The sequence below is a fragment of the Palaemon carinicauda genome, chromosome 40 (genome assembly GCF_036898095.1).
Source record: "Palaemon carinicauda isolate YSFRI2023 chromosome 40, ASM3689809v2, whole genome shotgun sequence".
Lineage (NCBI taxonomy): Eukaryota > Metazoa > Arthropoda > Malacostraca > Decapoda > Palaemonidae > Palaemon > Palaemon carinicauda.
The window spans coordinates 9,452,167-9,464,015 of NC_090764.1; the positions used below are offsets into that span (position 1 = coordinate 9,452,167).

Here is an 11,849-nt window from a genome sequence, read left to right on the forward strand (position 1 = left end):
TTTTGAATCATAGTTACTTCACTCAAAGTACCAATCAATTCTGACTTCCCATTATCTAAAATTCACCCATCACCAAATTCTTAGCTTAATTCCTAAGTTTTCATTTATAAGTAGTATGATTTTTGCAAATTGTTAATTCCAGGCCTGTTTCACTCCTATTAGGCAAATTTGCTTCTCTTATTGTTCGGTTCAGCACATTTCTATAAATTCCAAAATTGACTTCCTTTCAAAACCTGCCTATATATTGCTATTTGTATAATTCCCTACTTAATTTATCTGTTCTCCAACTCATCACCATATATGAGATTCCATACATCATTTTCCGTTAATTATTCTTTCTGTAATTTACAATTAAAAAAACTCGTTTAATTCAGGTTACTCTGTCTTTATACACTCACAATCAGGCAGATGCGCGCGTACATAATTGGGTCAATCCATCACAAGCCTTTCAACTTCATGCTGTTACGAGCCTTTCCAACTTGCTGACACGACACTCAATAAAGACCGTAATATTTTTCAAACAAACAAATATTTTCAATTGTATACACACACACACACACACATATATGTATATATATATATATATATATATATATATATATGTACAGTATATATATACATATACAGTATATATATATATATATATATATATATATATATATATATATATATATATATATATATATATATATATACTTATATCTAGCTTTTACATGTTGGATAAATGCATATTTTCATAAATGTTCACCGCCGCAACCGTGTTCAGCACAGCGGTCATATGATAAGGCATCCGAGTGACAAGGAAAAATACCATCGTAAACGAACTAGCGTTGAAACCATCCCGGAATAGAAATCCCTTTAAATATGAATTCTTGGCTTAGGGTCTGCTTATCATCTCTCTCTCTCTCTCTCTCTCTCTCTCTCTCTCTCTCTCTCTCTCTCTCTCTCTCTAAACCAGTCTTTTTGAGTCAAATTCTATTAAGACGAGTTATAATTTTTACCCTAACATGTATACAAAAATGTTATTATGGTTTCATCTCTCTCTCTCTCTCTCTCTCTCTCTCTCCTCTCTCTCTCTCTCTCTCTCTCTCTTTATAAACCATTCTTTTTTTAGTCAACTTCTATTAAGACGAAAGTTATAATTTTCACCATATCATGTGTACAGAAATTATATTATGGTTTCATCTCTCTCTCTCTCTCTCTCTCTCTCTCTCTCTCTCTCTCTCTCTCTCTCTCTCTCTCTCTCTCTTATAAACCAGTCTTTTTTTAGTCAACTTCTATTAAGACGAAAGTTATAATTTTCACCATATCATGTGTACAGAAATTATATTATGGTTTCATCTCTCTCTCTCTCTCTCTCTCTCTCTCTCTCTCTCTCTCTCTCTCTCTCTCTCTCTCTCTCTCTCTCTTTATAAAGCAGTCTTTTTGAGTCAACTTCTATTAAGACGAAAGTTATAATTTTCCCCATACTATGTATACAAAAATGTTATTATGGTGTCATCTATCTCTCTCGCTCTCTCTCTCTCTCTCTCTCTCTCTCTCTCTCTCTCTCTCTCTCTCTCTCTCTCTCTCTCTAAACCAGTCTTTTTTAATCAATGCCTATTAAGTCGAAAGTTATAATTTTCACCATAACATGTATAAAAAATGTTATGATGGTTTCATCTCTCTTTTTCTCTCTCTCTCTTTATAAACCCGCCTCTTTTGGGGGTCAATTCCTATTAAGACGAAAGTTGTCATTGTCACCATAACATTTACACAAAAATTTTATTATTGTTTCATCTCTCTCTCTCTCTCTCTCTCTCTCTCTCTCTCTCTCTCTCTCTCTCTCTCTCTCTCTTTATAAATCCGCCTCTTTTGGGGGTCAATTCCTATTAAGACGAAAGTTGTCATTGTCACCATAACATTTACACAAAAATTTTATTATTGTTTCATCTCTCTCTCTCTCTCTCTCTCTCTCTCTCTCTCTCTCTCTCTCTCTCTCTCTCTCTCTCTCTCTCTCTCTCTTATAAATCCGCCTCTTTTGGGGGTCAATTCCTATTAAGACGAAAGTTGTCATTGTCACCATAACATTTACACAAAAATTTTATTATGGTTTCATCTCTCTCTCTCTCTCTCTCTCTCTCTCTCTCTCTCTCTCTCTCTCTCTCTCTCTCTCTCTCTCTCTCTGTTACTAGACGGTCAGGATTGCCAACCATTAAATCAACCATTGCAATAAAAGTAAACCAACACATACTCAAGACTGATAAATCCTTTAATCTTCGACTTCCGTCCTCAGGCCTTGCATTTCTTCTACGGATTGGGAGCGTTCCTGTCTCCGATGATCGCGGAGCCCTTCCTGCAGAACAAGGCTTGCAACGACTCCGACTCCAGCGCCGAGAAGTACCACAAGATCAACCTGAAGATGCCGGGGAATATATCTCAGCCGTTCCACCAACCCAATGAAACAGAGGCAGGGTCGGAGATACAATACGCGTTCTGGATTCTCTCTGGATTCCAGGTAAGGCTGTTCCACCTGTCTTATTTTAAAAAAGATGATGCTTATGATGTATTTATACTTTAGCACCATCTTAGGATTGAATATATATATATATATATATATATGTATTCAAATAAGCCATATATATTTTGATATATTAATGTCTAGATTCTCTTAACGACCTCGGGATCAGAGCCCCAGGCGAAATCTCACAAAGACAAGAGCTTGGCTCCGGCCGGGAATCGAACCCTGGTCGGCAAGCTTATATAGACAGTGACTAACCCATTCGGCCTATATAAATATATATATATATATATATATATATATATATATACAGTATATATATATATATATATATATATATATATATATACAGTATATATATATATATATATATATATATATATATATATATATACAGTATATATATATATATATATATACAGTATATATATATATATATATATATATATATATATATATATATATATATAATATGCATCTTAACACGCATTTTGCTTGTGCATTTTTACAGAGAGGAAGAAAATTTGATATCAAAACATATGATATTTGAAATTATAAATAAAACATGCTCATGCAAATACATATGCACATACAGAGACACACATAAACATACACACACACACATATTTATATATGTATATATATACTGTATATATATATATATATATATATATATATATATATATATATATATATATAAATATATATATATATATATATATATATATATATATATATGTATATATATATATATATATATATATATATATATATATATATATATATATATATATATATAAAACCAGGCTTACTTTTAAGTAACAGTGAACCTCCGCAGGTACCAGTCGTCCTCCTACTGGTAGTCCTCTTAGCCCGTGAGATGATGGGCCTCGACAACACAGGGCCCGACCCTCCGGAAGCTCTCAACGGCGAGGCCAGCAAAGAACAGTACGAGATGCACTTGACCGGTGGGGTCACCGTCAAGGTCAAGGACGAAGAGGATCGGCCCCCTGTGACTCGCGATCAGGTCATAATGATAGCTGTCCTCACCGCCACCATGCTTTTTCTCTATGACGGTCTCCAGGTCAGCTTTTTTTGTTTTGTTATATATATATATATATATATATATATATATATATATATATATATATATATATATATATAGCCAAGTTCTATAGAATGAAATTGGTCTTCATAATTATACACCCTAAATAACTATGGATTATTAATTTTTTGTTTATTTCATATTTATTTTTCTTTATATAGCCAATGTCTATAGATCTTGGTATACAGCCTCGTTGAAGATTTCATTTAATATAAAATTGGTCTTCATAATGGATTATTATTTTCTTTATTTTCTTATTTGTTTTTTTTATATAGCTTTGTCTATAGACCTTGGACACAGCCTCCTTAAGGATTTAATTGGTCTTCATAATTAATGCTCCCAAATGGAAAAATTTCTAAATACTTTTAAAATCTAATTCTTCTTTTATCTCTTCCCATGATAGTCTGGATATGGGCTGTACGTGTTCTCGTACGCTGTGAAAAGCATCGCTGGCATGTCCATGAACGAAGCCGCTTACCTGAACGCCTGTTTCTGGGGCACCTTCGCCTTCGGTCGACTCGTCTCCATCGGCATTGCGACGAAGTTTGCGCCATCTGTCATGCTGTTTTGCAACATTGTGAGTTTTTTTTTACGGTATTTTCCCCCCCCTTTTTTTTTTAAGGTGTGGATATAGATTACAGTTGCAACCATAAAGTCAATTATTATAATAGAATATCAATCATATATAAATCAAATGAATAGAAAAAATTTATGTCCCCTGCTTTGAAAAAAGTTTGAAGTTAGGACTGATTTGTAAGTTATTGGTAGAGTTATAAGTTAAGAGAATGGGTAGATAAAAATCAAGAAATATCAGATTGATTATAGATTCATAAATTGTTGGATTTAAGGTCTAGGAAAGAATATCTATGTAATAAACTTTATTAGTTTTAAAACCTTAAGAAATGTATTGATTGAAATGTTGAATTAAAGTATAGCTATAAAACTAAAAGCTATTAAAAAATAGAGGCTATATACTGTACACATCGAAAAAGAATAAATAAATGTAACTATAATGCAGTTACAAATAAGAAGTCATTTATTACGATAAAATATCAATTATATGTAAATCAAATGAATAGAAAAAATGAATGTCCCCTGCTTTGAAAAGTCTTATTCAAAATCCTACAGTAGTTGCAACCGAAAATTCAGTGACTATTATAGAATGAATTGTCATATACAAAAAATAAAAAACGTAAAAAATCAATTATTATAAAATATTAGTAAAAAATCAATTATTATAAAATATTAATCATATATAAATCAAATGAATAGAAAAAATTAATGTCCCCCGCTTTGAAAGGTCTTATTTGAGATTATACAGTAGTTGCAACCGAAAAGTCAGTGACTATTATAAAAAGAAAAAATTGTCATATACAAAAAATAAAAAACGTAAAAAGTTAAGGTTACCTTTACCCCGCTTTGAAAGTTCTTACAACTGAAAAGTCAGTGACTATTATAAAAATAAAAAAATCAGTAATATAAATTACAAAGAAAACAAAATTAAGATTACCTCGACACGACTATACGAAACATGATGTCTTTAGAACTTAGGTGTTATTTATCAATTCATTTATTTATTAAATCGTTTATCTGTTTCTTGAAATCGTTGATAAGTTTCTTGCAGCTTGTAATAACGACGCTTCTTTTGACAGTGTGGGTGTCTAGTGGCGATGGTGCTGATGTTGTGTTTCAGCCATAACCACGGCGTTTTATACGTTGGGACCTGCATCTTCGGAACTTTCCTCTCCTCCGTGTACCCGACAGCTGTGTCTTTGGCAGAGACTTATATACACGTCGATTGTAAGTAGATTTTCTCCAGTTATACTCAATTTTTTTTTTTAACGAGACGCATTTGCACCGACTCGTAGCGGTGCCCTTTTAGCTCGGAAAAGTTTACTGATCGCTCATTGGTTAGAATTATCTTGTTCAACCAATCAGCGATCAGGAAACTTTTCCGAGCTAAAAGGGCACCCCTGCGAGTCGGTGCAAATCTGCCTCACTAAAAAGAGTTGACTATAGGTGATAACTGAGAGGCGAGGTGAATGCAACTAAACTTTTATTAAACAATCAACGAGTTTATATACAGCAACTTCCGAGAAAGAACGTCACATGATTTCAAACATGATAAAGCTTGTGCTAATATGATAACCCAAGATGGTGTATTAACAGTATGGAAGAGCGAGTGATAAGATAAATAATCAAAACTGTTACAGTGTAGGAGCTTGTAAACACAGTTCTTCCAGAGAGAAACTATCTTCAATTATTGGATCCTATTAAGACATTGCCTGTTTATATATATATATATATATATATATATATATATATATATATATATATATATATATATATATACATATATATATATATATATATATATATATATATGTGTGTGTGTATACATATATATGTATATATATATATATATATATATAATAATAATAATAATAATAATAATAATAATAATAATAATAATAATAATAATAATAATAAACAGGCAATGTCTTTGTAAGATCCAAAAATTGAAGATAGTTTCTCTCTGGAAGAACTGTGTTTACACGCCCCTACACTGTGTCAGTTTTGATTATTACGTAGGCTATACATCATTATAAGAATATGTTTATTTTCCAGCGAGAAGTCTCCTCTGTATTAAAATGCTATAAAGAAGTCAAAGAAAGCTTGTTAAAGTTTGAGAAATCCACAAATACGATGTTAAAAGCAATGCTACCGAGGGCATTGCGTTCCTTCGAAAAGTTTTAAACAGTTTTCCCCAAAGTTTGGGCAAATGTTATTCTTAGAAATTCACTACTCTTTCCAAGTCTGGTCTTACACAAAGAACTGTTTCTTTCGAAGGAATGCAGATGTGTTCAGTTTGCGATTCATTGAAAATTATTATTATTATTATTATTATTATTATTATTATTATTATTATGATTATTATTATTATTATTATTATTACTCTCGGGCACACTATTTTATCTTATTTCTCTTTCTCTTGTTTTGTTAAAGTTTTGATAGTTTATATAGGAAATACTTAATTTAATATTGTTGCTGTTCCTAAAATATTTTATTTTTCCTTGTATCCGTTCCTCACTGGGCTATTTTCCCTGTTTGAGCCCCTGGGCTTATAGCATCCTGCTTTTCTAACTAGGGTTGTGTCTTAGCAAGTAATAATGATAATAATAATAATAATCATAATAATAATAATAATAATAATAATAATAATAATAATAATAATATTATTATTATTTTGTATTATTATTATTATCAGTAGTAGTAGTAGTAGTAGTAGTAGTAGTAGTAGTAGTAGTAGTAGTAGTATAAAAACAATATAGCTAGGCTACAGCCATAGTTGGAAAAGCAAGATGCTGTACGCCTTAAGGCCCCAACAAGGAAAAATAGCCCGGTGAGAAAAGGAAACAAGGAAATATATATATATATATATATATATATATATATATATATATATATATATATATATATATATATATATATAACTTCATTTATTTGAATTACGTGCCACTTCACATCAATTTTTATAATATTTTCTATTTCTTTGCAGCTTCAATGACGAGTATTTTGGTTGCCACAGCTGCTTCTGGTGAAATGCTAATCCCAGTCATCATAGGTCATGTAAGTACTATAGAGCTGTATACTTGGACTGTTGTATTTTTTGCCTCTTTTAAGAATATCTTTTAGATAAAAAAAAACACTCAGAAGGATATTTGAGAACAAAACCCTCAGAAGGGTATATAAGAACAAAGCCCTCAGAAGGATATTTGAGAACAAAGCCCTCAGAAGGATACATGAGAAATCCCTCAGAAGGATATTTGAGAACAAAGCCCTCTGAAGGGTATATGAGAACAAAGCCCTCAGAAGGATATTTGAGAACAAAGTCCTCAGAAGGATATATGAGAACAAAGCCCTCAGAAGGATATTGAGAACAAAGCCCTCAGAAGGATGTTTGAGAACAAAGCCCTCAGAAGGGTATTTGACAACAAAGCTCTCAGAGGGATATTGGGAGTTAAATGGCAGGACAGGATTAGAAATGAAACTATAAGAAAGATTTCTCGGTATCATATGTGGATGAAATCAAGATGAAGGGTAGATGGAGATGGTTTTGGGATGCTCTTCGCACTCCCCAAGAGAGATTTGTTCACCAAACGTCCAGATGGGCTCCACAAGGTACTAGAAGAGGGTGAAAACTCAGGCAGGCCTACATGGCTGAGAACTATGAAGCGCGAAGTAGGAGATGATGAATGGAAAAGTATTGAATTAAAAGCTCAAGATAGAGACGACTGGCGAAATCTAACCGAGGACCTTGGCGTCAATAGACGTAGGAGGAGATGATGATGATGATGATGAAGAATATCTTACAAATAAACAAAGGGAAATTTCATTTATAAACCACTGGATGGATTGGAGGGTCATCTTTCTATAAATAATGCTGCTGTGCTGAAAAAATACTAGTGATAGATTTTTAGTAAGCAGGTTGCCTCAGGGTTGTTAGATCTGTGTCTCTGTTTTGCATTTAGGCTATTGAAATTGCATCACCAATACCTTCTACTTTCGATACACTCTTTCAAATATTAAACAGTCTCGGTTACTCAATTTTACGCAAAACTAGTCAGAACTCCCATTTACAAAGACAGTCTTTATAAATCTGTTTCCATCACTATAACTTCTACAGGTCTTATATATAGCATAAGGATACATCATACACCTGTGTTCTGCAAATTATTTCATTAGCAATTCCCTCGTGAGATTTCTCTAGGTATACATACATATGCCTCTTTCAGTTTTCCTTCGTCATGTTTAGACTTAACTACGTCCTGTTGAGTGAAAACTATGAAGATAGATTACTGAACTTTAGCATGTATCCAGTTGTGTTGATTGAATTATACTAGTTATTATTATTATTATTATTATTATTATTATTATTATTATTATTATTATTATTATTATTATTATTATTATTATTATTATTATTATTATTATTATTATTATTATCATCATTATTATTAGCTAAGATACAAACCTAGTTAGAAAAGCAAGATGCTATAAACCCAAGGGCTTCAACATGGAAAAATAACCAAGTGAGGAAAGGAAATAATCTAACTTCAAGAGAACTAATGAACAATTAAAATAACATATTTCAAGAACAGCAACAATATTAAATCAGATATTTCATAAATAAAATATAAAAAGAGATTTATGTAAGCTTGTTCAACATAAAAACATTCGCTAGTAACAATATTAAATCAGATATTTCATAAATAGAATATAAAAAGAGATTTATGTAAGCTTTTCAACATTAAAACATTCGCTGCAACTTTGAACTTTAGAAGTTCCGAGTAGAAGTTCCAAGCTTCAAATTCTAAGTATGATTATTTGGAAGTAAGCCCTGCAGGCGAGAAAGAAAAAGAGATGAATCACAGAGGATGTGTTATTGAATAAGCAAACCTGGTATTATAACCTTTGTGATTTCTACGGTAATATTGACATGAATTATTGTTCTCTCTCCACAGGAATTCGATGCATTTGGACCCACCAGCTTGCTCGTTACAGGGGTTGTAATGACACTCCTGTCATTTGTCCTTTATATCCTGCTGTACTTGGTGGCTCAGACAATCATTCGACAGTCTTGTAAGTCCCCTTCCTCCGTCTCCAAGAAAGAACAGCAAATAGCATGATCCTTGGCTTTGAGTTGAATGCCTATTTTTTTTTTTTTTTTTTGGGGGGGGGGCAGCTGAAGGGGAACCTTGGCTTTGAGTTGAATGTCTCCTCTTTTTTTCTGGGGGGGGGGGGGGCAGCTGAAGAGGAACCTTGGCTTTGAGTTGAATGTCTCCTCTTTTTTTGTGGGGGGGGGGCAGCTGAAGGGGAACCTTGGCTTTGAGTTGAATGTCTCCTCTTTTTTTGGGTGGGTGGGTGGGGTGGGGGGTGGGGGCAGTTGAAGGGGAAGTATTAAGCATGAATATAATACAATAAGAACTATTTTAATAATGGGGACAGCTTAGATAACCAGTTGGAATCATACGCTTGTTGAGATCATACATTCTTCATACTTACTAGAGGTCACTGGCAAAGAGGCTGGCCAGATAAATTGGTAGTTTTTATCTATTTTGTATTTGTTTTATTCGACAGTCTTGTAAGTCCCCTTCCTCCGTCTCCAAGAAAGAACAGCAAATAGCATGATCCTTGGCTTTGAGTTGAATGTCTCCTCTTTTTTGGGGAGTGAGGGGTGGGGGCAGCTGAAGGGGAAGTATGAAGCATGAATATAATACAATAAGAACTATTTTGATAATGGGGACAGCTTAGATAACCAGTTGGAATCATACACTTGTTGAGATCATACATTCTTCATACTTACTAGAGGTCACTGGCAAAGAGGCTGGCCAGATAAATTGGTACTTTTTATCTATTTTGTATTGGTTTTATGTTACCAAATAAATAAAAAACACCAATTATAAAATAGCTATTTTTATGTATATTTAGTTTCATATCAGAGGATTCATTTCTTGTACATATAACAATGATAATGTAATGTAGAGATTGGCACTTAGTCGAAACATATCTCAGCTTGGCATGTTGAATTGCAATCTGCACATCAATTGCAAGCAATAGCATTTGAAACATAACACCATAGCATGTGCTCAAACAAAATCAAAAGAAAACCAAGAAGACTATGTTTAGGCAACGTCGAGGGGTAAAGATATGAAAACGTCTGACATTATGTTTCGTCAATTTATTTGGTTGTGAAATGGGTAAGTTTAATTGAAATTTATCTTGTGTAAATAATTAAATTCCCCAAATTCCTGTGAATTCTGATTTTTAATTTTAATTTGTTTCAAAGTGGTTAACGTGGCTAGCTAAATTTGATAGTAAACTAAATAAATGATTACATTTTGATTTAAAATAGACACCTTCAGTTAATAGATAAAAAGAAATAGCAGACTCTCACAGCCTAAAATCTCATGTTTTTTTTTTTTCCTCTTGCAGCTGAACAGAATATTTTCAAGCGATTCCAGGTGATTCTTCTAAGAAAGAAAGAGGCCGAAACAGAAGACACAGGCCTAATGAAACATCACGTGAAATACTACTCCCGGATGAAGCGAGACATCTCCGAGTCTTCGATGACAGACGAGACGGGAGTTAACAACGACCCCGTGGTGGAGACCAACAAAACATCCTCTCCAACGCGACTTTAAAGAAGACAACGTTGGCGTGTGGTTTCGTCTGCTCTCCGACGATAATACTGGATTCTATGCAGCTGATGATAACCGCTGAATGAATTAGGTAAAACTTCGCCCAACAGTGAGACGATGTAAGCAGTTATTGACGACGAAACAAAGATTTGAGAGAATACCCTCGTCCGGGGAAAAGCTCCTGGCAATCAACAAAAGATAGAATAACCGCTCTCTTTTGCAGATACATTTTGTACATTCTAACTATGAAAATCTATGGAGAGTTGTATATTCTTGGATAAAATCCCTTAGAGGAAATCTTGATATTGAAGAATGTAAAATTAAGGAGTCGGCAGTTCAATGATTAAGAAAAAAAAGTGTATTGAAAGAACTGGATACTTTTATTCCCAATGGCGATATGATGAGCCGCACATATTATCAAAGACCATAGTTGAAAGGAAGAGAAGTTAGACTGTTCGTGTATTTTTCACTCTAATATAAATTCCATCGTTGCTTGTGTGCTGTCATTTTCTCTATACATGTTATTGAAGCTGTTTTGGGGCCAAATAAAAATACCCCCAATTTTTCTATCCTCGTAAAAACCTGCAAATGTAATTAGCGTTGTTTGTACAGTAAGATTAGTGTAAAGATTTTATCTTGTTATGATAATGTTACGATGTATTGAAGCAATAATGTAGTAGTATTTTATTGACATTTCACATAGATTCCCTTTTTAAAAAGTTTATTTACCGTTGTATACATATATCAAAGGATATACCAAAGGCCCTGGGATATACATTTACTAAAATCATTGTTACCGTATTATTATTTTTTACTTTATAAACTGAATTTTATTGATCATATATAAGGAAAACAGAAACAATGTCCTCAAGCATTTTTGTTGACAGTATTTTTAACAAAATGGAATATAGTAACATTTATTAGGTATAAGATTATACACACATATTTGCATGAAACTTATACATAAAACTATGTACTGTATACATAACATATATATGTAACCTGTTTACATGTATGTACATATACACATGAATACAATATG

The 11,849-nt window shown here is 32.9% G+C and overlaps 1 protein-coding gene across 3 annotated transcripts in view; it reads left to right on the forward strand.

Annotated features, from left to right (window-relative positions):
- The window catches only part of LOC137631527 (major facilitator superfamily domain-containing protein 4A-like), a 98,567-nt gene extending 86,718 nt beyond the window's left edge, over window positions 1-11,849 (forward strand). For all 3 annotated transcript variants that reach the window (XM_068363282.1, XM_068363283.1, XM_068363284.1), the window contains 7 exons: window positions 2,276-2,497; window positions 3,339-3,584; window positions 4,009-4,182; window positions 5,258-5,405; window positions 7,165-7,235; window positions 9,131-9,248; window positions 10,602-11,849. In XM_068363282.1, the coding sequence (XP_068219383.1) occupies window positions 2,276-2,497; window positions 3,339-3,584; window positions 4,009-4,182; window positions 5,258-5,405; window positions 7,165-7,235; window positions 9,131-9,248; window positions 10,602-10,810 (1,188 nt within the window). In that variant the 3' untranslated portion in view covers window positions 10,811-11,849. The remainder of the gene's footprint in view (window positions 1-2,275; window positions 2,498-3,338; window positions 3,585-4,008; window positions 4,183-5,257; window positions 5,406-7,164; window positions 7,236-9,130; window positions 9,249-10,601) is intronic.